This window comes from Bufo gargarizans, chromosome 3, assembly GCF_014858855.1.
Source record: "Bufo gargarizans isolate SCDJY-AF-19 chromosome 3, ASM1485885v1, whole genome shotgun sequence".
NCBI classification, from domain to species: domain Eukaryota; kingdom Metazoa; phylum Chordata; class Amphibia; order Anura; family Bufonidae; genus Bufo; species Bufo gargarizans.
Window position 1 is genome coordinate 365,806,294 of NC_058082.1, and position 27,944 is coordinate 365,834,237.

At 48.2% G+C, this 27,944-nt stretch overlaps 1 protein-coding gene and 1 long non-coding RNA gene across 2 annotated transcripts; both read left to right on the top strand.

Moving 5' to 3' along the window:
* Positions 1-646: 646 nt before the first annotated feature.
* On the top strand, positions 647-3,467 carry LOC122930921. The gene is made up of 3 exons (XR_006388189.1): positions 647-686; positions 2,728-2,873; positions 3,409-3,467. It is a non-coding gene; the product is annotated as an uncharacterized LOC122930921 (long non-coding RNA).
* Positions 3,468-7,885: 4,418 nt separating this feature from the next.
* GPN2 (GPN-loop GTPase 2) lies at positions 7,886-22,439 on the top strand. Its single transcript, XM_044288056.1, has 5 exons — positions 7,886-8,350; positions 11,472-11,628; positions 11,772-11,932; positions 13,496-13,623; positions 21,497-22,439. The coding sequence occupies exons 1-5, from the start codon at positions 7,928-7,930 to the stop codon at positions 21,567-21,569; spliced, it is 942 nt and encodes a 313-aa protein (XP_044143991.1). The 5' UTR covers positions 7,886-7,927; the 3' UTR covers positions 21,570-22,439.
* The last annotated feature ends 5,505 nt before the right edge of the window (positions 22,440-27,944 follow it).

Genomic DNA, 27,944 nt, shown 5'->3' on the forward strand with positions numbered 1-27,944 from the left:
GGAGTATGTGTTCATTCCACTATACACTATACACTATCCAGAGAGCACAGGGAATTCTCTATACACCTGTATATGCGGAGTATGTGTTCATTCCACTATACACTATCCAGAGAGTAGAGGGAATTCTCTATACACCTGTATATGCGGAGTATGTGTTCATTCCACTACACACTATCCAGAGAGCACAGGGAATTCTCTATACACCTGTATATGCGGAGTATGTGTTCATCCCACTATACACTATACATTATCCAGAAAGCACAGGGAATTCTTTATACACCTGTATATGCGGAGTATGTGTTCATCCCACTATACACTACACCCTATCCAGAGAGCACCGGGAATTCTCTATACACCTGGGGATGTGTTCATTCCATCTGTAACAAGTATAGCCATTGGTCACTCTCTTAGTATGGGCCACAACATCTATGCAGTACATGTGACTTATCTACAACAATCAGCTTTTCATTTTCCCGCTGCCAGGAAACCCAAGCCCGGTGACGCGTTATTCTACCCTACCTCGTGAGATTTCCCTACCCTCTGACTTCCTGTCGCATGAGCGATGACGTCGGGGGGCGTGTCTCACTTTTCTCCATCTGCGCATGCCCAAAAGGACACTCTAGTGAACATCTCAAGGCTGAACTTAGCAGCACGCCGGGACACTGCGCATGCGTCTGGGAGCCGAGGTAGGGAAAAATCACGGGTCAGTGCGCAAGCGCAGTTAACTCATTAAAATCCACCCGATATACGCGCCTGCGCAATGTGATGGTAGGGAAAAATTACGTCCCAGTGCGCAAGCGCCGAGGGTAAGCATGAATATCCATGCCAAAAGCACTTTTAACCCTTTGCAGGAGCTATTCTCATATTGGTTCTTGACTGATTGTCCTCCTATATATAGGTTCTATTATATGGGGGGGGTCTGTCTGCACAGTATATGGGGGGGGTCTGTCTGCACAGTATATGGGGGGTCTGTCTGCACAGTATATTTGGGGGGCTGTCTGCACAGTATATTTGGGGGGCTGTCTGCACAGTATATTTGGGGGGCTGTCTGCACAGTATATTTGGGAGTCTGTCTGCGCAGTATATTTGGGAGTCTGTCTGCGCAGTATATAGGGGGCTGTCTGCGCAGTATATGGGGGGCTGTCTGCGCAGTATATGGGGGGGCTGTCTGCGCAGTATATGGAGGGGCTGTCTGCGCAGTATATGGGGGGCTGTCTGCGCAGTGTATTGGGGGGCTGTCGCACAGTATATGGGGGGGCTGTGTGCGCAGTATATGGGGGGGCTGTGTGCGCAGTATATGGGGGGGCTGTCTGCGCAGTATATGGGGGGCTGTCTGCGCAGTATATGGGGGGGGCTGTCTGCGCATTAAATGGGGGGCTGTCTGCGCAGTATATGGGGGGGCTGTGTGCGCAGTATATGGGGGGCTGTCTGTGCAGTATATGGGGGGGTGCCTGCTCATTATATAGGGAGGTCTGTGCAGTATATGGGGGGGGGCTGTCTGTGCAGTATATGGGGGGGCTGTCTGTGCGGTACGGTATATTGGGGGATGTATGTGCAGCATATTTGGGGGGGGCAGTGTAATATATTTGTGGCCTGTGTGTTAGATGTGTACAACCCTATTTTAACAAAAAATAAATAAACATTCCCTATATCTCCTATGCCATGGCATGTTTTTTGCTACGAAACTGCAGTCATCTCGTCACTTGGAGAAGGATGAGAAGCGGCCCCCATCCAGAGGGACACACCTGCCACCAAATCCGTCTCTCACTGGATTCTGTAATCCCCGTCTGCTGTGTATGTGCGCACCGTCCGTCTGCTGCACTGCGTCTGTTCTGCCATTTGCTCTAACCATTTTAATAAAAAAAAATTGTGTCACAACTCTGACCAGCATGTTCTCCTATGGAACACAAAGTACCTGAAGTGGTAAGAAGAAGCCCATGTGTGAGGCCCGCGCCCTGGCGGGAGCATTGAAGGGGCATCTGACAGGTGACGAGCTGCTCCTGTGTACTGTGATCACCGCGAGTTCAGAGGTCGGCACCCATAGGCTGTCCACATGCTGTGAATTACATCTCCCATCATGCTGGTAAAGTATTATGGGAGGTGTAGTCCAAAACATCTGGAATACCAAATGCGTATGAATGAAAAGCATGGTGTGTGACTGGTCAGTAACAAGGGTTGAAGCCTTGACGTGGCGTTACTGCTCACATGTGTATCCATGTGCCAATTCAACCAATGTGAGTGACTGTAATTAATACTGATTAGGTAACTATAAATACTGTGACAATGGAGAATTAAACGACTGTATCTCCTACACACTGCTTACACCGTGACTGTATCTCCTACACACCGCTTACACCGTGACCGTCTCTCCTACACACCGCTTACACCGTGACCGTATCTCCTACACACTGCTTACACCGTGACCGTATCTCCTACACACCGCTTACACCGTGACCGTATCTCCTACACACTGCTTACACTGTGACCGTATCTCCTACACACTGCTTACACTGTGACCGTATCTCCTACACACTCACCGTGACCGTATCTCCTACACACCGCTTACACGGCCATAGAGGGACATATGTTCTGACCTTTCTGAGACCTGGGGGGATTTAAATGCGGTGTCTCAGAAGATATGTTGTAAGAACAGCAATTTTTTTTTTTAAACATTCATATTGTTCTTAACCTTACATGTTATGTTTTTTTTTTCCAACATTTAAACAGGTTACACAACGCGTTGCTGATCTATCCAGGACGGCTTCAGGATGGACTATAAGAAGGAGGTTCAGTCCCGATTGGGTCCGGCGCAACCTCAGGGAGTACATATATAGCGGCCTTGGTTTACGGCGACGCACAATGGCACAAAGAAGGTAAATTATATATATTTTTTAAAGAAATGTAAATGAAATGTAAAAAGAAATGTAATTTAAAGGGAACCTGTCACCGGGATTTGGGGTATAGCGCTGAGGACATGGGTTGCTAGATGGCCTCTAGCACATCCGCAATACCCAGTCCCCATAGCTCTGTGTGCTTTTATTGCTTAAAAAAATCAATTTGATACATATGCAAATTAACCTGAGATGAGTCCTGTATGTGAGAGGAGTCAGGGACAGGACTCATCTCAGGTTAATTTGCATATGTATCAAATCTGTTTTCTTACACAATAAGAGCACACAGAGCTATGGGGACTGGGTATTGAGGATGTGCTAGCGGCCATCTAACAGCCCATGCACTCAGCTCTATACACAAAATCCCAGTGACAGGTTCCCTTTAAGGGACTGTCTGTAACAGCAGAGCGTTTGGCTACCCTGTTTTGGACAGCCAACTTATGGTGTAATGTAGACGTAGCATCGGACATGGATGGTGTTTTTAAAGGTAAATTTTTATTTCATTTTTTTCATACAGAACTAAGAGCAGCACTCTGGAGACTGAACAACCTCCTGATGCGGAAAATGAATGGATCGCCAACGCCAGACCTCCTGTCCCTCATGCATCTGCTCGGGAGAATCCGGGTCCCCTACCGGATCCCTCTGCTCAACAGAGGCTCTTAGGTTGACATCAAAATTTAAGAGCCCTGCTGAGCATGTAGAGATCCGGTAGGCCAAAGCAAAATGATTATGTGGCCCGTGTAGAGGTTGTTTCCAACACTGTAGAAGGTTTGGACGAACATCAGAAGGAGTTTAGTGCTGCCTTGATTCGCCGCTGGGAGGGAGCAGAGTCGGCGATCCAATGCAGCCCTAACTACCATTATGGGGTAAGCATAATCAATTTGGTGGACTCAATGACGCCCGAGCAGTTGCATGAGTTTAATATCATGCTTAGAGAATGTGTCACAGAAATTGGCCACGGCCCCCACAACCCCATCCCACACCAGTGACCATTACCGACAACCTTCCCATTCCCAGCCCCCGGGCATGTGTTCCCTTCTGTCTCTTTTCTACTTCTCCGTCCCACTATTTTCCCCACCACCTCTACACATGCTCGGGTACCCTCCTCCTCAGACCCTTATACAACCCACAATTTCAACCTGCATCCTTTCTTGTGGACTGTATTTTTAGCTCAGAGAATAAAGAGGACAGGGGGGCTACCATTGCCAACCTCAAACCACCTACACGACAGTCCTACTCCACTAAAAAATTTTATTTTTTGTATAGTATGTGTATATATATATTTTTTTTTTTATGGATATATTGTAATTTATACAAAAATAAAAAAATGTATAGTTAACTTCGATGTATTTGTGTTTTCATTGGCCGGTACAGGGTAACAGTACCCTTTGGCACTACCGCTGTGGTGACATTACAACTACCATAAGGTCACTACTGTACGTTTATTGAAAAGCCCTTGGTATTTTTTTTTCCCCTAAACGACATTATTGCCAAAGGTGAACCATGAACAATACCATCAGTAATGAGCTATCTTTTGGCTCTTTATTGATCGCAGACCCTATGATTGGCACATGAACAGCAAAGGCTTGTTCGTTGTTCAATCTTGCCCCTTTTCATTTGAGCCCTTGTGGGAGTCACGGACCATCAGCATCATCAGGAATTCATTAATAAATTGTAATTTAACAGTTTGATTAATGATTTCCCTATGACGCTATGACATAACTAGTGTGATTACCACAATGGACACACAAGGGACTAACTGCTGTTAAAGGGGTATCCCAATCAATGGTGGCATATCACTTGAATATGCAACTATTGTCTGATAGGTGTGGGTACCACCGATGGGACACGCACCTATATTGAGAACGGAGCAGGTAGCGCTGTGGCTGGAGGACACCAGATTTAATGGGGTCCGTCGACCACTGTTTGCTAATCCACAACTCTAACATAGAGAAGAATGGAGGGCGGCAGAGCATGCGCATTGCGCCATACTCCAATTTCGGGGACCAGTTCTCAATATAGGTGCGGGGAACAGCAACTATAAGACAATGGGGGCATATCCAAGCGATATGCCCCTATTGTCTGAGATGAGAAAACTCATTTTAAGGCCTCTTTCACACGACTGTATTCCCTACAAGAGGGCCATATGTCCCACACTGGCATTGATCGTGCCAACAGGAGTACACACAATCATAGATTACAATGATGCTGCGCAAGTCGAGCTTCAGGTGGGGCTATTGTTTAGCACGAATAGAGAATAGATCATATGAATGCGGGACAATAGCCCATTGTGAGGCACAACATGAACAACATCAAGATGCCATGTGCTCCTGTACGCACGATCAATATCGCCCGTTAACTATCACTATACATGTTTTAGTGCATATAGTCGTGTACAAGAGTCCAAAAGGTGAGATACGGTCACGGTGTAAGCAGTGTGTAGGAGATACGGTCACTGTGTAAGCGGTGTGTAGGTGATACGGTCACGGTGTAAGCAGTGTGTAGGAGATACGGTCACGGTGTAAGCGGTGTGTAGGAGATACGGTCACGGTGTAAGCGGTGTGTAGGAGATACAGTCACGGTGTAAGCAGTGTGTAGGAGATACGGTCACGGTGTAAGCAGTGTGTAGGAGATACGGTCACGGTGTAAGCAGTGTGTAGGAGATACGGTCACGGTGTAAGCAGTGCGTAGGAGATACGGTCACAGTGTAAGCAGTGTGTAGGAGATACGGTCACGGTGTAAGCGGTGTGTAGGAGATACGGTCACGGTGTAAGCAGTGTGTAGGAGATACGGTCACGGTGTAAGCAGTGTGTAGGAGATACGGTCACGGTGTAAGCGGTGTGTAGGAGATACAGTCACGGTGTAAGCAGTGTGTAGGAGATACGGTCACGGTGTAAGCGGTGTGTAGGAGATACAGTCACGGTGTAAGCAGTGTGTAGGAGATACGGTCACGGTGTAAGCAGTGTGTAGGAGATACGGTCACGGTGTAAGCAGTGTGTAGGAGATACGGTCACAGTGTAAGCAGTGTGTAGGAGATACGGTCACGGTGTAAGCAGTGTGTAGGAGATACGGTCACGGTGTAAGCGGTGTGTAGGAGATACGGTCACGGTGTAAGCGGTGTGTAGGAGATACGGTCACGGTGTAAGCAGTGTGTAGGAGATACGGTCACGGTGTAAGCGGTGTGTAGGAGAGACGGTCACGGTGTAAGCGGTGTGTAGGAGATACAGTCACGGTGTAAGCAGTGTGTAGGAGATACAGTCGTTTAATTCTCCATTGTCACAGTATTTATAGTTACCTAATCAGTATTAATTACAGTCACTCACATTGGTTGAATTGGCACATGGATACACATGTGAGCAGTAACGCCACGTCAAGGCTTCAACCCTTGTTACTGACCAGTCACACACCATGCTTTTCATTCATACGCATTTGGTATTCCAGATGTTTTGGACTACACCTCCCATAATACTTTACCAGCATGATGGGAGATGTAATTCACAGCATGTGGACAGCCTATGGGTGCCGACCTCTGAACTCGCGGTGATCACAGTACACAGGAGCAGCTCGTCACCTGTCAGATGCCCTCAATGCTCCGCCAGGGCGCGGGCCTCACACATGGGCTTCTTCTTACCACTTCAGGTACTTTGTGTTCCATAGGAGAACATGCTGGTCAGAGTTGTGACACAATTTTTTTTTATTAAAATGGTTAGAGCAAATGGCAGAACAGACGCAGTGCAGCAGACGGACGGTGCGCACATACACAGCAGACGGGGATTACAGAATCCAGTGAGAGACGGATTTGGTGGCAGGTGTGTCCCTCTGGATGGGGGCCGCTTCTCATCCTTCTCCAAGTGACGAGATGACTGCAGTTTCGTAGCAAAAAACATGCCATGGCATAGGAGATATAGGGAATGTTTATTTATTTTTTGTTAAAATAGGGTTGTACACATCTAACACACAGGCCACAAATATATTACACTGCCCCCCCCCAAATATGCTGCACATACATCCCCCAATATACCGTACCGCACAGACAGCCCCCCCATATACTGCACAGACAGCCCCCCCCATATACTGCACAGACCTCCCTATATAATGAGCAGACACCCCCCCATATACTGCACAGACAGCCCCCCATATACTGCGCACACAGCCCCCCCATATACTGCGCAGACAGCCCCCCATTTAATGCGCAGACAGCCCCCCCCATATACTGCGCAGACAGCCCCCCATATACTGCGCAGACAGCCCCCCCATATACTGCGCACACAGCCCCCCCATATACTGCGCACACAGCCCCCCCATATACTGCGCACACAGCCCCCCCATATACTGTGCGACAGCCCCCCAATACACTGCGCAGACAGCCCCCCCATATACTGCGCAGACAGCCCCCCCATATACTGCGCACACAGCCCCCCCATATACTGCGCAGACAGCCCCCCATATACTGCGCAGACAGCCCCCCCATTTAATGTGCAGACAGCCCCCTATATACTGCGCAGACAGACTCCCAAATATACTGCGCAGACAGACTCCCAAATATACTGTGCAGACAGCCCCCCAAATATACTGTGCAGACAGCCCCCCAAATATACTGTGCAGACAGCCCCCCAAATATACTGTGCAGACAGCCCCCCAAATATACTGTGCAGACAGACCCCCCCATATACTGTGCAGACAGACCCCCCCCCCATATACTGTGCAGACAGATCCCCCATATAATAGAACCTATATATAGGAGGACAATCAGTCAAGAACCAATATGAGAATAGCTCCTGCAAAGGGTTAAAAGTGCTTTTGGCATGGATATTCATGCTTACCCTCGGCGCTTGCGCACTGGGACGTAATTTTTCCCTACCATCACATTGCGCAGGCGCGTATATCGGGTGGATTTTAATGAGTTAACTGCGCTTGCGCACTGACCCGTGATTTTTCCCTACCTCGGCTCCCAGACGCATGCGCAGTGTCCCGGCGTGCCCGCGTGACGTCATCAATGGCCGCCTGGCAGGAAGTAGTCTCCACAAGCCGACAACATGGAGGTTGCGAGCGGTGGAAACAAGCAGCCGCTTCTCGGCTTTGGGCAGGCGGTGATTGGCCCCCCCGGCTCCGGAAAGACCACCTATGTTCGCGCTATGCATGCTCTCCTCACCAGCATGGGCCGCCGGGCCGCTATCATTAATCTGGACCCTGCCGGGGAAGACGAGCCCGGGGCAGCGGTCACCCTGCAGGACCTGCTGGCTCTGACAGAGGTGATGTCCGAGCTGCACCTGGGTCCTAATGGCGCCCTGCTCTACTGTATGGAGTACTTACAAGGGAACCTGGACTGGCTGCGGGACCGGCTGCTGAGCCTCCGCGGGACCTACCTGCTGATTGACTGCCCAGGACAGGTGGAGCTCTACACCCACCACCCCGCTCTGCCCAACATCCTGCGGCAGCTGCAGGGCTGGGGGCTGAGGGTGAGGTCATTAGGGACGGGTGAGCCCCTCATCTCAGCCCTGCTCAGAACCAGCATTTTACAAGATGTGAATAAATCATGGCCTGGGCTGAGCTTTGTCTGCTTTAGGCGGAATACACACAGGCATTTTATGGCTTAAAAAAAAATTTTTTTTGCAGTTAAAGTCTGGGAAATATAAACTGCAAGACACTTGTTTTTTTTGTTTTTTTTTGTTTTTTCCCCTTGGTGTTTTCTCTCTGTCAATTTTTTTTGTTTTTGTTTTTTTTTCTCCGAGACACAGAATGTTCAAGCTTTTGCAATTTTTGTTTTCTGGTATTTTTCCTTCTCTCTATAAGAAATTACATGCAAAAAAAAAAAAGTTGAAAGCTGGTTTTAGGCTACTTTCACACTCGCGTTTGGTGCGGATCCGTCGTGGATCTTCACAAACGCATCCGTTCAGATAATACAACCGAATGCATCAATTCAGAACGGATCCGTTTGTATTATCTTTAATGTAGCCAAAATGGAAGTCCATTGAAAGTCAATGGGGGACTGATCCGTTTTCTATTGTGTCATAGAAAACGGACTTACATTGTGTGCCAGGACGGATCCATTTGGTGTCCGCCTCCAGAGAGGAATAGTGACTGATCAGAGGCAAACTGATGCATTCTGAGCGGATCCTTTTTTCCTTTCAGAATGCATTAAGGGCAAAACTGATCCGTTTTGTACCGCTAGGATATGCCTCCATTGTCTTATAGGTGCGGGTCCCTCCGCTGGGACCCATACCTATATCGGAAACGGAGGGTGGTGGCTGGAGGACCCCGGTCCGGCCACTAGGGTTGTTGCGGGTATTGAAATTTCGATACCCAATCAATACTTTTGTCCCGGTATCAATACGATACTGGGCTTTCTATTTTTCGATACTGGGCTGCGCAGTCTAGTATCACAGAACATGAGCGCGCTGCTGCCGGCACACTCATGTTCTCTCAGCAGCACAGGGGAGAAGGAAGCAGTCTCTCTCTCCCCCCCCCCCTGTGCTGCTGCCACCAATGAGAAGAGAGGGGCGGGCGCACTGCACCACTAATGATAGGACTTTTCCTGGGTCCAGACTTTAAGCAGGCTATACAGAGCGGCGCCCAGAGATGTCCCAGCACTTATTATTCCTGGGCGCCGCTCCGTTCGCCCGCTGTGCCCCATTACTGCTATATGCTAATCCATATGCTAATTACTATCGGAGCAGAGACAGCTCACAGCGGGCGAACGGAGCGGCGCCCAGGAATAATAAGTGCTGGGACATCTCTGGGCGCCGCTCTGTGTAGCTTGCTACTTAACCAAGTCTGGACCCATATAAGGTGGTCTTTAACACATAATACAGGAAGCAGGTGCCGCCAGCAGAATCGCATAGCCGTCACCCTGCCTCAACAGGGAGCTGCGATCAGTGGCAGTTAACCCCACAGGTGCGGCATGTATTAAGGGTTAATTATCATTGGTGGCGCAGTGTGACCTCAACCCCCCACCCCATTAAAGTCATTGGTGGCACAGTGTGCCCGCCCTTCTCAGTCCCCAGTATTAAAATCATTGGTTGCAGTGGCCACAGGGTCCCCTCCTCTTCATTGGTAGTGCAGTGGCAGCTTCTGATCGGAGCCCCAGCAGTGTAATCCTGGGGCTCCGATCAGTTACCATAGCAGCCAGGATGCTACTGAAGCCCTGGCTGCCATAGTCAGCTCCCTGTGTGTACTATGCACAGAGCAGCAGGGAGAGTGTGAAGTCCTATTCACCCTATCAGGGTGAATAGGACAAGGGTTTAAAAGATCCAGGTTCTAGCCCCTAAGGGGGGAAATAGTTATATAAAAAAAAAAAAGTAATATATATTATGTATAAATCACCCCCTTTCCCAATTTCACATATAAAATAAACATATCGCCACATCAGAAAAGTCCAAACTATTAAAATATTAAAAAAAATCTATGCGGTGAACGCTGGAATATAAAAACTAAGTGCGGAATGCATGTTGCTTTTTTGGTTTATTTTTTTCTGCGTGGTATCGAGTATCGCAATACTTTTTTATGCTATTGAGTCCAAAATTTGGTATCGCAACAACTCTACAGGCCACCACCAAGCCAGCTCCCCATAGAAGTGAATGGGAGCACACTGCGCATGACCGTCCACCGCTCCCATTCACTACTATGGGCTCGACAGAAATGGCTATTTTCACCGGCCCCATAGAAAATGAATAGAGGGCGGCTGCACATGCGCAGTGCACCCTCCTTCAATTTCTGGGCTCTGTTCTCTATATAGGTGCGGGTCCCAGCTGTGGAACCAACACCTATAAGACAATGGGGGCATATCCTAGCGCAGTGATCAGCAACCTCCGGAACTCCAGCTGTTCTGAAACTACAACTCCCAGAATCCTCCTTTCACTTCTAGGGGAGTTACAAGAATAGCTGAGTAAGTGTGCATGCTGGAAGTTGTAGTTTCACAGCAGCTGGAGTGCCGAAGGCTGCTGATCCCTGTCCTAGTGATATGCCCCCATTGTCTATGATGAAACAACCCCTTTAACGGCTTTTTAATTCTAAGGCCTGTTTCACTCTGGTGTTCCTCGTTCCAGCAGGGGAACAGCCTGGCGGATCCGTAACTACCGTGTGCTGCCTTGTTGTCCACCTAGCCCTGGTTAACTATAATGGGGACCTGCGGAGATCCTGCCGCAGCACAGCAAATATGCTGAGAGGCGGACGGACAAAAAACACTGCGTGCATTATAGTGAATGGGGCTGGGTGCACTTCAGGCAGCACACAGCTGTACACGGATGGTAGTTACGAATCCGCCATGCAGTGTCCCTGCCGGAATGAGTAACGTCAGTGTGAAACAGGCCTAACTGTTAGGCCAGGTTTTCATGTTCAGGTATTTTGATGCCGTTTTTGAAGTCAGGAACAGGTCGGAAAATAAGGACAGGTAGGAAAGATGGAGTCTTCTGCTCGTTTTAAATCCTCTCCTGTCTTTGGCTTAAAAAAACTGCATCAAAAACCCGAATATGGAAATCCAAGCTTTCATGGCAGCTAGGCTGAGGTTATTGTAGGCACCACCTCTTTTCATAAGTACCCATGGGCTGGATTATGAGATCTTTATCTTTCCATTTTTTTTAGCTATGTGCCGTGCACCTTGTGGATTCCCATTATTGCACAGACCCTGCCAAGTTCATCTCTGTCCTGTGTACATCACTGAGCACCATGCTTCACATAGAGCTGCCTCACATCAACCTCCTCTCCAAGGTGGACCTCATAGAGCAGTATGGGAGACTGGGTGAGGATGGAGCTTCTTATTGATTGAGTCTGTATTACTTAGTGCCTGTTGAGCACCCCCTGTAATTGTGACCATCATGCTGAACAGTATGATGGACACTTCTGATCTGGTTGGTATTAAACTTTAGTTGTCTTCTATCACAGCTTTTAACATTGACTACTACACTGAGGTTATGGACCTTTCTTATTTGGTGGAACATTTGACTTCTGATCCGTTTTTTCGGCGCCACCGAAGTCTTCATGAGAAACTGGCAGAAGTTATTCAGGATTATGGACTGGTGTCATTCATGCCACTTAGTGTCAAGGTAGGTATTTGTGTAGTAAATCGCTGCATTGAAGTACAAACATCCTACATCCAGCACCACCAACAATCATCTGGTGTTTCTGGTCGCCGCTGGCTTTAGTGGACAGAAGGCTCTGTCCACTGTGTAGTTTTCAGGGCACCACAGCTCAGCCACCTTTTACTTGAATAGGAGCTGAGCTGCAGTACCCTGGCACGGCCACTACATCAGTGGATGGTACTACTGTGTAGTTTCCAGCAGCGATGGCTACCTGAAACAGCTGAAAGGCGGGGATGCCTGGTGTAGGTCCCTCCCGATCTGATATTGATGACCACGTCCAAGTCCTGGCAAACCACTTTAATATACAAAAGGTACTTTAGTATACATCACATGTGAGCAGCATTTTGTGATGACTTTTAAGGTACATCCACATGGGATGCAGTAAATCCGGAGAGCATTACAGTATCAGGAAAGTGGATGAGCAATTGTCATTGCACATTGCTGAAATAATCTGCAGCACACATTAACCTGTGGTTTGGATTTTAAATCTGCAGCATGGCAATTTCCACCGTGGATTTCACCACTTGCAATGCATAGGGTAAAATTTGTGGCAATTCCTCATACATATGGATTTTGCTGTGGATCTTTCTGTGTGAAAAGACATCCCATGTGACCATACCTTGTGGCCATGTAGCATCTGTGGTGTGCTGCCATTTTATTTTATTTTTTTGTGAACAGTATCTCCTGTTCCAAACTTGACATTGGGGATCATCAATATTACGCTAAACCCCATATTTGTCAAGCCCCTTGACACGCTTTTCAACATCTGACATTTTTGGATTTGATGGGAAAAAGGGAAACATTTGTTGTCACATTGAGCAACATATTTAGGTGAGAGGTCAAGAGTACTGATTTATACGTTCACGGTGATATACTAATTAGGGCTGCAGCTTTCGAGTAATCTATCTATTAATCTAACAATTAATCGAGTACTCTAATAAGAAAAAAACTAATAAAAAAGAAAGTTTGCCTATAGTCCTCTGTGCCATCAGCTCCCCCCAGTGCCACCATCTCCGCTCCTTGTCTCCAGCAGCCCTTTAATACTTACCTCTCGTGCAGGGGAGCCACTCCACTCCTCCGTCATCTTCTCCACGCGCTGCACTGTCGTCCTGACGTCACGCAGCGCCAGGTCATAGTGCACACATGTGTCAGGAGGACAGAGCATGGGACGGTGGGTGACCACAAAGCGGTGAGTAGTAGCAAGCACTTCACTCCCGCTCTGTGGTCACATGACATAAACAAATTTGCATCAAGGATTTTTTTGTGTCAAAATTACTTGATTCAATCAAGTAATCGTTTCAGCCCTTTTACTAATCCTATAGACAGGCTGTCTAGACCTGCACCAGATTTACCACAGGGTTCAGGCTGGATGATAAATCTGGTGCAGGGATTGACACAGAATTGTGTCATCTATTAGGCCAAAACTGCACTCCCTTCTTGGGCTAGGTGCAGTTAATTTATCTAAACTCAGATATACCAAACTGCAATTTACTCCAGAATCTAGCTACTTGCTTTGTGTTTGCTTAGGATGAAGAAAGTCTGAAGAGAGTCTTAGCAGCCGTGGACAAAGCCAGTGGCTTCTGCTTTGGGGAGGACACTAGATCACTTGGAAATCTTATGTCTGTTGCAGTGGGAGCAGATTTCCATTTCACCTCGTATCCTTTTCTCGCAACTAAAAGGTATAATGTTTCCATTATTATCACAGGAAAGGGAAGACTCAAAAGCCTGTGTTCTGCCATAGTTTTTCCCGCCTGAAGCATAATATAGTTTTTCTCATCCGTATCATTGGGGGACACAGGCTTGATCATGGGTATAGCTGCTGCCACTAGGGGGGACACCAAGCACAAAGGCGTGAGCTCCTCCCTTCAGCTATACCCTTTATACAGGGACTAAGCTAAAACAGTTTTTTCACTTTGGATTTTTTCTCTTCTTTTTCTTCTAGCTGGGTTACAGGCAGTCCTAACTGCCTGCATTCCCACCCAGGAGATGGGAGACCAGGGGGTCCCTAATTGGGCCCCAATCCCCCTTATTCCTCCTCCAGGTTACCTTATGTGAATGAGCCCCACAAAAGCCTTGTCCCTGCCTTGCATCATCTTCTGTTGGGGGGGGGTGAAGGGAAGCCCTCAGTGCTCGCAATGCCTTCCCCTTTCTACGGGCCATTCTCTCCCTTATCGCGGCGTTCCGGTCCTGTCCTCTGCCAGGGCCGCTTGTAATTGAGGCCCCGGCTTCTCTGCGGCCTACTCCCATTCCGGCTCCCCGCTAGTGCTTCACACCCGGCCGGCATACCTGTTCGGCTGGGGCTTCTAGCGGCAGCACCGCTATCCTAGAAGGGAGGAGGATACCTTTTACGGGAGTCAGATGGCTTGGTCCAGCCTTTCCCCTCGTTAGTGCCGGGAACCAACTTAATTAGTGGGGGTGGGGCATGAAGGTTTCCTTCATCTGGCATCCTGGCGCGAATTCTTGGCGCTTTTTTCTGCGCTCCGCACACCACCTGCTTCAGGAGATCCTCTGCGGGATTCTTGCACAAGGCATCTCAGCACAAGCTGCAGTAAGGGACACAGGCTGGGTAAGCTTGGTCTCCCCTTCCTACAGGGTCTAACTACTCCCCTCATCCTCTTACCTGTGACTACAGGGTGCTCACTATGTCTGAGCCCAGACCCCAAAGCAGGTGGACATTTCAGTGCAACATTTTGCCTGTGCTTCTTGTCGCTCAAAATTCCCATTCGGTCAGTTGGACCCCCTCTGTTCCTCGTGCTCTGCTCCACCGCCAAGTGGCTCTGACCCTGACCCAGTCACCCCTCCTGCCCAGCCCATGGTAGAAACAGAGTGGGTGCGCTCCCTGGTTAAGATGGTGCAGGATGTTTCTCATTCCAACAAGGCCATTGTGGAAATACTGGGTTGTTTGGCCACCCTCTGACCAGTCAGACTCTGGGGACCCTTTTGCTAATCCCCATCGCGGTCGTCATGCAAAACGGGCCAGACCACCTTCTCCTTGAAGGGCGCCTGCTTCCCCTGTTTCCTCAGTCTCTCTGCCACCTCTCAGGGAGTCTCGCTCCAACGTGTCCTCAGTAGAAGAGGAGTATTCTGAGGAAAGGTTGTAAGACGCTGACTTTCTTACATGAGGAACAGTGTTCCCAACTGTCCGCTATGGTCAATCTCATTGCAGCAGTTATTGAAACCTTACAGATTGAGGACCCTACGCCCTCATTTGATGGCTCGTTTTTCCATCAGTCGATCCCGTCACTTGCCAAAAATTTTCCCCAACCACCCGGAGTTTGATTCCTCCCTTTCCAAGGAGTGGAACTTGCCAGACAGGCGTTTTGCTTATTCGAAACGCTTAGACGTCTTATATCTCTTTCCAGAGGATTTAACGAAAAAGTGGTCGTCCTCTCCTATTGTTGATCCTCCGGTATCCCGCCTGGTTAAGCATACCACCTTGACTATGGCGGATGGGGCTTCCTTTTCAGAACCCAGGGATAAAAAATTTGAATCTTTTGCCAAATCTTACTTTGAGGCAGTTGGCACTGCGCTGCGCCCAGTTTTTGCCTCCACATGGGTTAGGAAGGCTGTGACCGAGTGGGCAAACGAGCTACGTCGGAGACCCCTCGGAGGAACTTTCCGATATTGCATTGCAGCTTTTCCATGCCAGTTCTTACATTTGCGAGGCCTCTCTGGACGTGGCCAGGCTTATGGCCCGCTCTTCAGCCCTTTTGGTGGCTATTCGCCGCACCCTTTGGCCATCTTGCTGGGCGGCGGATAATGCTTCAAAACGGGCCTTAACGTCCCTCCCCTTTACCGGTAACAGACTTTTCGGCAAGCGTCTGGATGAGATCATCTCTGATGCTACAGGGAGTAAGAGCACCCATTTGCTGCAGAACAGAGTACGCTTCAGCAGGTCAAAGAAGTACAGACCTCGGCCCTTTCGGAGTTCTTCCGGCCGCAATAAGCCAGCAAGTCTGCCCCAGATCAGATGCGCAAGCCATCTTTCAATCCTCGCCCTCCCTGGGGCCCTCGCCGGCAGGGCTCCAAGCCCTATAGCCCCAAGTCCTCCTCTGCATGACGTGTGGTCTCCGGCGCCCCCCAGACGAGTGGGAGGTCGTATTCATCTGTTCCGGCATGTCTGTCTGTCTGGCTCACGTATCGGATGCCTGGGTGCGAGAAGTCATCTCGAAGGGTTACAAACTGGAATTCCGGTCCCCACCTCTGCCCCGTTTTTTTTTTTCGCTCTTCTCCCCCGATCTCTCCCTCTGGTGCCCATTCCTTTTTTCAGGCAATTCTCAACCTTCTGCGGCAGGGAGTGAACGTTCTGGTTCCAGCTTAAGACCGCTTTCACAGATTCTACTCTAATCTCTTTGTGGTTCCTAGACCTCTAAGCCAGCAGTTCTCAACCTCGGGGTCGATCGGCCCTTTCCGGGGGGTCGCCTGAGGCTTCCTATTGTGGGTCGCCCGCACAACGGCAGCGGCCCCTTATCCTCGCGCACAGGAAGTGATGTCCTATAACTGCCTGTGCTTGAAGGAGCCTGACATCTGGACGGGTAAGTCGGGTCGCCTGTCTGCTGAGGTCCGAGGTTTTTTTTGTTAATGACACCGCCGCTGGGCACAACTGCCACCAATGATTTAATTGAGTCTGGCTAATTTTATTTTAATTATTTGGCTGAACCAGGCTTAATTTATTTGGGGGGACATGAAGCACCGCTGATTTATTCATATGGGGGACCGTGAGCACTTCTGATTTATTTATTTAAGCAGACCTGAAGCCCCGCTGATTTATTTATTTGGGGGTCCCTGAGCACTTCTGATTTATTTATTTGGGGGTCCCTGAGCACTTCTGATTTATTTATTTGGGGGTCCCTGAGCACTTCTGATTTATTTATTTGGGGGTCCCTGAGCACTTCTGATTTATTTATTTGGGGGTACCCTGAGCACTTCTGATTTATTTATTTGGGGTACCCTGAGCACCATTGGTTTATTTATTTGGGGGAAACCTGATGCACCACTGATTTATTTATTTAGGGGACCCTGAGCACTTCTGATTTATTTATTTGAGGGGTACCCTGAGCACCACTGTTTTTTTATTTTTATTTATTTATTTATTTATTTTTTTTGGGGGGGGGGGGGGGCTCCGCCTCCGGATGGAGTCCATGAGACTGGTCATTGCATCCATGGACCCGGGCGAGTACCTGTCCTCGATGGACATCAAGGACACCTACCTCCATGTTACCATCTGCATCATAAATATCTTTGTTTCACAGTGGGACCTTTTTATTACCAGTTTGTGGCCCTCCCGTTCAGTCTTGCCACAGCTCCTAGAGTCTTTACCAAGATTCTGGCCTCGGTAATGGCTCTGCTTCATGCCGGGGTGATAATGGCGATTCCTTACTTGGACAATATCCTGATCAAGGGTCCGTTATTCGGGGCAACAGCAGACAGCCTACGCATCGTCCTGGACACCCTGGAACACTTCGGGTGGATTCTAAACCTATCAAAGTCCTGTCTTCACCCATCTCCGCAGCTGACGTTTCTGGGCATGTTGGTCGACACCGATCGAGCCAAGATATTCTTGTCCCCGTACAAACACTCCACTCTTTGTCAGATCCTCTCCTTGTTGCGGCCCCAGCCTCTTCCCATTCGTCAGTGCATGAGGGCTCTGGGCCACATGGTCTCTTCCTTTGAAGCCGTAGCCTATGCTCAGTTCCTTCCCCTCCGCTGGAGAGTTTTGATGACAGACACCAGTGGAGGGGCCGGGGGAGTTCTGGACAGTCTCTCTGTTCAGGGCACCTGGTCCCGCGAGGAACGCTCCCTTCTGATCAATATTCTGGAATTGCGGGCGATTCGTCTCTCTGGTTCATAGGACGGATCGTCTCCTGGGGTGTCTAGTTTGGATTCAGTCTGACAACTCCACGATAGTTGCATACCTAAACCACCAGGGCGGTACCCGGAGCCCCACAGCCATGTCGGAAGCTGTGCTTATCCTCACCTGGGCAGAGACCCATGTCCCACCCAGCTCTGTCAGCAGTTAGCATCCCCGGCGTCGACAACTGGATCACGGACTTTCTCAGCCGGGAGAGACTCGATCCTGGCAAATGGGCTCTGCATCCACAGGTCTTTCTCGCAATCTGTGAGCGGTGAGGTCGGTCGGATGTGGATCTCATGGCCTCCCGCTTCAAGCGCAAGGTAGAGAACTTCATCACGAGATCCAAGGATCCTCTGGCTCGGGCGTCAGACGCCCTAGTGATTCCGTAGAGTCGGTTCACGTTTCCTTACGTGTTCCCTCCTCTTCCGCTCATTCTGCATCTTCTCCGGAAAATCAGGTCCGACGGTCTGCCCGTCATTTTTGTGGCCACGCAGAGTATGGCATGCATCCCTAGTCTCCTTCCCTGCCAACAAACCCTGGCGTCTTCCCCTTTGGGAGGACCTCTTGTCACACGGACCGATCTTCCACCCGAATTTAAGGTCTCTACATTTAACGGCATGGCTGTTGAAGCCGCCGTACTAAGGGCTTGGGGTTTCTTGGATGCTGTTGTCCAGACCATGATTCCTGCTAGAAAGCCGCCGTCCTCCCGGATCTATTACCGGACCTGGAAATCCTATTTTAATTAGTGCGAACGCCACCAGCGGTCTCCCATTCAGTTCTCGTTGCCGCAACTCTGGTCTTTCCTGCAGTTGGGCATGGACTTGGGGTTGGCTCTCAGTTCCCTCAAAGGGCAAGTTTCCTCTATTTCCTTTCTTCTTCAGCAGAACTTGGCTTCGCTTTCTGCGGTTCGGACCTTTGTGCAGGGGGATTACGCATGCTGCGCCCTCTTACCGTCCTCCATTGAATCCTTGGGACCTTAATCTGGTGCTCAGCACTCTCCCGTTCTCACCTTTTGAGCCTTTGTAGCAGTTGTCCCTTCCCTTACTATCCTACAAGGTGGCCTTTTTGGTGGCAATCACTTCCATACATGGGGTGTTGGAACTAGCGGCTCTTTCCTGTTGGAGCCCTTCCTATTCCTCCATCAGGACAAAGTAGTCCTTCGCCCTGTCCAGTCCTTTTCTTCCGAAAGTCGTGTCGGCATTCCATCTCAATGAAGAGATCATTCTCCTTTCCTTTTGTCCTGCCCTATCTTATCCTCGTGAGCAGGCGCTTCCACACTCTGGATTTGGTTCGGCCTGTTCGCATTTATCTGTCCCAAATGTCATCTTTCCGACGGACATATTCCCTTTTCGTCGTTCCAGAGGGGCAGAGATGAGGGCTGGCTGCGTCCAAAGCTTCCATCTCCTGATGGATTTGTGTGGCCATTGTGGAAGTGTACTGAATCAGTAACTGCGCTCCACCCTTCCGGGTTACTGCTCATTCTGCTCGGGCAGTAGGAGCCTCTTGGGCTTCGGCACTTCAGGTATGCAAGGCAGCTACGTGGACGTCTTTGCACACCTTTTCCAAATTTTACAGAGTACACACCTTTGCGTCTTCTGACGCTTCTCTGAGGCGTAGAGTTTGGCAGACGGCGGTTCTCTGATTGCCTGGATGGTTTCTGCATTTATGACTCCCCTTTGGGACTGCTCTGTAACATCCCATGGTCAAGCCTGTGTCCCCAAATGATACAGATGATAAAACTAGCTTTTTGTACTTATGGTAAAATCTGTTTCTCTTCCGTTCATTGGGGGACACAGCTCCCACCCATTCTTTCTCTTTACGGGACTCTTTGTGGCCTGTGTCGTTCTTGGTTTGTTCATTGATTGGTTTTCCAGTTTTTTTTTCTTGCTTCTCCTACTACTGCTTTTGCTCAAACTGTTTTAGCTTAGTCCCTGTAGGAGGGGTATAGCTGAAGGGAGAAGCTCACACTTTTCTGCTTAGTGTCCACCTGTGTCCCCCAATGAACGGAAGAGAAACAGAGATTTTACGGTAAGTCCAAAAATAATCTAGTTATTTGATGAAACCATCGACTATAGACAAAGGCTACCTGTGCACGGGCGCAGGTTTACAAGCAGAAAATCTGCCCAGTTTTCTTGCAGATTTTTGTGCATTTCATGTGTTACTTGCCATTTTGTTAAGGATTTTATGCAGTTTTGCTGCAGATTTCGCCCTTGCATTAAAAATGGTAAAATTTGACGATTGACCTGCTGGGGATTTTAAATCTGTATGGCAGGTCAATTTCCACATGGAAGAAAAGAGAAAAGTGTACATGGGATTTGTCTAATCTTACCCTTTTCTGGTACTGTTATGCTGCGGTTTTTTGTATACGAGAATCTGCATGGAAAAGACACTCCTAATCTGAATTGTGTGCAGTTGCCCTAAGGTGTTCTTGAGCATTGTATTTTCAGTAAACTTTAGAAGGCTACTACTGGAGAAGTGGTCACTGGCTCTGACTTGACCACCCTGTGTTCTACAATTGGTGAATACATTGTAATGAAGGCTGTAGACCTGCTGTTCTAAATGGACTTGTCTAACCCATTCTTCTATTCAAGTTGACAGTCACTTGCTGAGACTCACAATTCTATTTTATATTCTTTTTGATATGCCCCCATTGTCATATAGGTATGTGTCCCACCAATGGGAATCGCACCTATATTGAGAACAGAGCCCCGAAAGTGAAGGGGGGTGCACTGCATTTTCTATGGGGCAGGTGAAAATAGTCGAGCACTGGCTCAACTTATTTCCGTTTGGCCCATAGAAGTGAGTGGGAGCGGTAGCTGGTCATGTGCGGTCCGTCCTATTCACTTCTATGGGGAACCATCTTGGTGGTGGTTGGACTGGAGTCCTCCAGCCACCACCTTGCAGGGCTCCGTTCTTGATATAAGTGTGAGTTCCTGCAGTGGGACCCACATCTATAAGACAATGGGGGCATATCCTAGCAGTATGCCCCCATTGTCTATGATGAGACAACTCCTGTAAGTATTTCCAGCAGATCATGCTCTTTTGTGGGATGTCATCAAATCATAACTTGTGGGCTTTCTTATGGACTGGGGATAAGAAACACTGGTTGAAAATTCTGATATTGCTTGTTCAGTGCCTTCACATATTTTGAATTTTTATTTATAGAACAAATCCTTGGCACTCAGCAATCAATGTAAATAACACTGAATTATGGAATAATAGTTTAATGCAAGAAATTGTACAGAATATTACGTTTCATTGAGGAACTTTTCACCGGTATCACAAGTCCAGCCACAGCTGAAGTTGCATTTTATAGGTACTTCTCAGACCAAGGAGGATTTCCACGAGCAAGGTCCAGGATGTACTGAAACGTCATGTAAAATTTTATGGCATTACACTACCAGTTATAACACAAGGCTGAATATTACTTGCATCAGTTTCTTGATGCAAAAAAGTTTCTAATTTTTCCAGCTTTTCACTACTGTAGTTCCAGACTGACTGCTCCTGTTTGTCGATCAGAATAGCTGGCACTTATGTAGGTATTTGTACAAGCCCCATGTTTTAATCAGCCATAATACAGAGCCCATAGACTTCTATGGGATTGTACTGTACTGACTCTGGTCCATGACACCAAAGTATCAGCATTTTTCTTTAACCCATTACCCACACTGCAGAACACTGGCATTTCAGGAGAAGTATGTTGAAGAAGAAAAAAGAACAGTGGAAGAAGAAGCTTCAGCCTTGTGATTACCAAAGCCTGGTATCTCACCAAAGTTTATATATTCGTCCCTAGAACTATAATGGCAATGGAACGAAAGTGTGAGAGCTTGCTATGCTGTCTTCGCGACGCTATGAGAGCTGTATATTTAGCATCTGCCCTGACTGGACACTGTTCTCACACAGCTGCAGTACTGTAGTGTTACTAAAACTGTAGTTAAATATTGCAGCACAAGCCGAGGTGATTACCTTCACGTGTGAATACCGCCTTCTCAGCAGCTCGTAGATTTCAGTATCCCAGCAAACCATGTGCAAGATAAGAGTTGGATGGCTGTATCGGCAACAAGGGTACAGCCAAATGGTGCGGTTGTGTCACAGTTGCAATGCAGCCGTGCTGCGGTTGTATGGGCCACAGCTACATCTAATTAAAATGAGACCTCTTTGTTCAATGGGACTGCATTGTTAATGGCCGTGCGCTATAGAAGGAGCCATTAACAATACTGACCCACTGAACAATGCTGTCTCATTAACATAGTACATAAGGCCGAAAAAAGACATTTGTCCATCCAGTTCGGCCTGTTATCCTGCAAGTTGATCCAGAGGAAGGCAAAAAAAAACTGTGAGGTAGAAGCCAATTTTCTCCACTTTAAGGGAATAAAAAATTCCTTCCCGACTCCAATCAGACTAACTCCCTGGATCAACAACCCCTCTAGTAGCTATAGCCTGTAATATTATTACACTCCATAAATACATCTAGAGGCAGCTGCAGCCCATTCAACTGCGGTGACCACAGCATGGCCGCATTGCAACTGTGACCGCACAGCATCCTTTGGTCCTACCCTAAATGTGTGAACAGCAGACGTGGGGGTCGGAGATTCTTGTATATTGTACATTCTGTTTTCTGAAGTGTTGAGGATCAATATTTGTTGTAAATTATAATTTTTTTTTTTGTATAAAGAGATTTCTAAAAAATAAAATAAAAAATGTGCTGTGTTTTTGCTCCATTACACAAAATGTGGACCTTAAAGGGGTTGAGCACTGGTATGATATTGATAACCTACCCTCATGATAGGTTATCAGCATCAAATCGGCGGGGGTTCACTTACTGCTGTAATTACACTGCACCAAAACTGCAAAGGAGACATGCAGGTAAATTGTTAAGGCGTGCCGGCATTCAGGCTTTAAACTCCTCTTTAAACAGCTGCTAGGCCGGAGCACTTTTAATGTACTTTGATTCATTATTTTTTTTTTTTAAGCTTCAGTATAGACTAATGTACTTGCATATTACTAAGGGAGAGTACACATCACCGTTTCATTTCTCATCCTTCTGATCCGTCAGTAAAACAGAAGGGGTGGGGGGATGATCCTTTAAAAAAAAAAAATATATATATATATATATATATATATATATATATATTTATTTGTCCGTAACATGAAGGGAAGGGACCCTAACAATGGCTGATGTGTGCCCGGAGCCACGTCACGTGGGCAGGCCTAAAAGAGGGCCAAAAAGACACGAAGTAGGAGAAAAGCACAATTTAATATACATTACAAAGCCAAAGAAGGGAAAACTTCACAGGTTTCAGATTGCGGATCTGGAATGTACCGGGAAAAACAGGCAGATCTCCACCTGCCCATATGACGTAGGACATGCGGAGGTGTCTTGTGTTTGGAGGCTGCAGATGCCGCTCCGATGCGGAAAGAATGTCCGGTTATCGTTTTGGGGTCCACACCCAACCCCGCGACCAGGGATCTGATGTGAGTAATGAACTGCAGCGTGGATAGGGGTTTCCCTTGGAACGGAAGTAAAGGTGATTCAGGGTCTGGAGTTAGTATAGTGTTCAAGAGATGTCTGAGCACATGAACCGGACACAAAGCGTTCTTGGTTTCAAAAAAGCAAATCTGTGTTGGGGGTCCGGTCTGAGACGTCTTCCTGGAAGGTAGGCTTAATACAAGGTGATCCTGGTTCCAGGACAGTTGTTTTCTCTTCAGGAATGTAGCCCTTGGGGGAATTAACGGAGAATTCTCCCGGGCGCAGGAAGCCTTAGTCGGGAAAGGGTCGTGTCCCTACTGCTCTTCTCAATGCCCCTGAGCGTGGCTTTGACGGCTTGAGACGTGAACACAGAGCGATGTTCCAGATTCTGCAATACTAAGAAATGCTGCGCCCCGGCAAGGTACAAGCGGATGGTGTTGGGTGCCAGTTTAAGATTGACATGACAATGGGCCATGATATTGGACGTGAAAGCTGCATCACCCCTGGGGATGATCCATGGCGAATTTTGAAAAAAGTTTCCAACCGGTGCGATAATTGCGGGCCGTGTTGACAGAGGGGGATCGGTGCATGAGGTCCTTGGCTGTTGCCAGCAGTGACCTTAATTCAATATTAGGTCGCTGAATCTGGGAATCCGTGCCCCAGTCTGGTCGGCTTCTGGCTATACCTGAAAAAATGTGTGAAAAGTGAAGCGAGACAATGCATCGGCCGCAGTGTTACTAGCACCCGAAATGTGTGAACATGAAAAGTGAAAGTTGTTTATCATGTCTTGACTGTCCGATATGAATATGACACTGGAATTGGCCCATAGGTGCCCCCAGGTCGCGGCCACTGCCACGATAGGATAAAATTCCAGAAACGGAGAAGAACTGAGGGTCTGTACTGATCTGAGGCGGCCAAGGTCCAGCTAACCAGTGGCTGCCGAAGATTGCCGCGAATCCCCAGGAAGCCGTGGCATCAGAAGACTGGGTCCAGGATGGGACGAACAGGCTTACCCCGTTCCATGCTGAAAGGAAGTTGTTCCACATGCGTAAATCTGCCATGGCTGCTCTGTCTAAGTGAACAATGCTATCTGGCTCTAGGGCTGCTGGAGGAGCGAGAGCAGATGCAAAATGAAGGCCCTACCCTGGGGCATCACTCTCAATGCGAAATTTAATCTACCCAGAAGGGACTGTAGCTCTACTTTGGTCAACTGGGAAGATGCTAATGCCCCAGAAACGACTTCACGAATTTGTGCCAACTTATCTTCCGGTAGCCTAGCTTCCATCCTGCCGGAATCCAGGATTATGCCCAGGAAGGTGATGGAGGTGGCAGGACATGTCGTGATGCCCTGCGATATGGGAATGTGTAAGGAGGAGAAAAATTCCAGGAGGAAATGAAGACCTGACGGATGGCATTGTGGTTGTTCTATGAGGAGAAAGTCGTCCAGGTAGTGGATGACTGATGGAGTACTGCCGTATTGGATCAGAATCCAATGTAATGCCTGAGCCAGTTGGTCAAACAACCATGGGCTGCTTTTTGAGCCGAACGTCAGACGATTGGCAAAATAATACCTGCCCTCCCACTGTATGCCGTAGTATTTCCATAAATGTGGTGCGATTGGCAGTAGCTTAAACGCGTCTGTGATGTCTGTTTTAGATAACCAGGCGCCTCTCCCAGCCATGAGAATAAGAGCAATGGCCTCATCAATGGACGCATACCTCATGGAAAATTCTTCAGATGGAATTAATGAATTGATACTAGGGATGACGGAATCATGAGGGTCTGAGAGGTCATAAATCAAACGCTTTTTATTAGATTCTTTTTTGGATACAATTCCTATGGGGCTGATCTCCACCAACGAGAAAATGGAATCTGATTGAATGGGCCCAGAAGGAACCCTTTCGTGACCTCAGAGTTCAGGAGCTCCTGAACAGCGGCGGGTTCAGACCTTGCCGACTGAAGATTGCCGCACTCCCAATTAGAGTGGGGGAGCGCCACCATCCCAGTGTCAAAGCCAAAGGAGAGCCCGGAAATCAAGGAATCCACAAATCCCGGATCCGGATGTTCCCGCAACAAAAAAGCCAGGAGACCAATATTACAGTCGGCTAGTCACGCCTGTTTGGAAAATCTTTTCGGACACGTGGACCTAGGGTGAGCCCTGAAGCAAATAGTGCAAATCTGCAGGGCCCTGCAGCCACTAAAGAGACAAGTGCCAAAGTTGAAGTTATTACAAGATAGACAATGGGTCTTCCTAACTTGTCTGTGGAGGAGGGGCTGCGTGAGACGCTGGAGGGGCCGGGGGTGGCCCTATCTGGTTGGGCAGCGGCTGCTTGGGTGCACCACTCAGTGGAATGGAAGATCGACTGGCAAGTCGAACAGGAGGGAGCCCGGAGGCCGGCAAAATGCCGGCAGAACAACTCCATGTCAAGAGTGCCCCAGTTAATGGTAAACTGAAATTGAGCCCGCGCAGCGGCGGCCTTGGCTGAGAAGGAGCGGTGGTAATTGTAGAAGGCCGTGCCGCCGTACTTGTGCCCAAGATCAGTGATCCTGTACAGATACGTATCCAGCTCCTCCCTCCGCGACAGGTAGGCGGAGCAGATCACGTCCCTATACAGGCTAAAGGCCAAAACGAATTCCGGGACGGATAGCTTGCGGTTAAGTCGGGCATCCTTGGACCTGAGAACAACCGAGACTTCCCCGCAATCAAAGGTCTTGTTGTCGGCAGCATCATGCGATGCTATAAGGATGGAAGCCAGGTTGACATCCTTTCCTGCCAAGATGTCTTTTTTGATATTGTCAGGCACGAAGTGTGCTGGGGCGATCACTGGAACTTCCGGAGTCGTACCTGGTGCCGGTCGCTGATACGATGAAGGTTCGGTGAGTGGAACCACCGCCTGGTGTGTCGTGTGGGTTCTGGATTCCAAGTCCACCACCCTGGCACTGATGTCGGCCACGGATGAGGCGAGGGAATCCATGGTGGCCTGCAACTGCACCAGAGACTGCTGAATGGATGGGGACGAATCTTCCCCTTCTGAAGGACCGGGTTCCGACATTAACAGCCTGTATAGCTCGGCTTTTCTTGCCGACGCTGGATGCCTGATGCCCCTTCTGTTCAACTCTGCTACGAGCCTTGGTACAGTCTATCTCCTGAGGGATTCTGGCCCGCCTTGGCCAGAGACCGAAGTACCCAGAAGGGACAACACGCCGTCCACGTCCGACACCTGAGACATGGCGAGGAAGACCTTGTGGTCACCTTACGTTGGACCTGAAAATAAAGACAAAACATGGCAGCTGGAGAGGTCACGTGGACAGTGTTCCGCGCTCACTAAGCCCATGAGCAATCGTAATTGAGAACATACCTGTGGCTATGGACCCGATGCCCTAGCCTTACAGCTTGAGGCTTGACAGATGAGACCCGATTCGCCCTGGGGACTGGAAATGTTAGGAGCCGACGTGAGTGCGTTAAGGGGTAATTTTTAAGGGGTTCCGGCATTCAGGCCCTTCCTCTTTAAACAGCTGCTAGGCCGGAGCACTTTTAATGTACTTTGATTCATCTTTTTTTTTTTTTTTTTTTTTTTTTTAAGCTTCAGTATAGACTAATGTACTTGCATATTACTAAGGGAGAGTACACATCACCGTTTCATTTTTCATCCTTCTGATCCGTCAGTAAAACAGAAGGGGAGGGGGGATGATCCTTTAAAAAAAAATATATATATTTATTTATCCTGTGCATCATTTATACACATTTGCATCTGTTTAAGCCATTTCCATCTGAGATGCGTTTTTTTTTTTTTTTAGATTGGGCGGGAATGCAGTATCAGCATACCTGTATAATGCATTGGTATATGACTGTCAAAATGATCTGCTCCTCAGAGACAAAGGGGGAGATTTATTAATCTTGATATCCCCTGCACTTTCGAGAGATGCACCACATTTATGACTAGACTCATCCACCAGGAATCTGTGTGCCTAAACAGAAATCTATGATAGCACAGGGCTGTCATAGAGTCGTGGCTTCATTTGCACCAGAAAGCTGGTGTAAATAAAGATAATTTCTCCACTGTTGGCCATGCCTCATACCTGCCCCTTTTAGGAAAGTGGCAAGGGTGGTGTAAAAAGAGCATGTAATCTGCAGTATTCACTCTGGTGTAGTCTAGCGGAGCTACCACACACATATTGTGCCCCTGTTAGTCCATATCTGTGTTTCATCAGTAATGTGCAAACTCAACAGGGGACTTGTAAAAGGTAACAAATATACGATGAGAAGTGTTTATCCTGTTCACTCCTCACACTATAGGATAGGCACAGTTCCAATTTAACAACTATAGGAAAAACATGGTTTGCACACATTCACATGCTACATTGCTCTGTTGCTTCTTTACATTAGTTTGATAAATCCCCCCCCCCCCCTCCCCAGTGTAAAGTAGAACTGGCTTAGTTGCCCATAGCAACCAATCAGATTCCACCTTTCATTTTCCAAAAGGTGGAATCTGATTGCTATTGGCAACTAAGCCAGTTCTACTATACACCAGTTTGATAAATCTCCCCCATAATTTATAAACATGAGGCTTTTTGGTCAAAATCGATAAGCCCACTCACGGTGTTTGGTTCAACACCATAGGGCAACCACTGCTGCTACAACACAGCTCCTG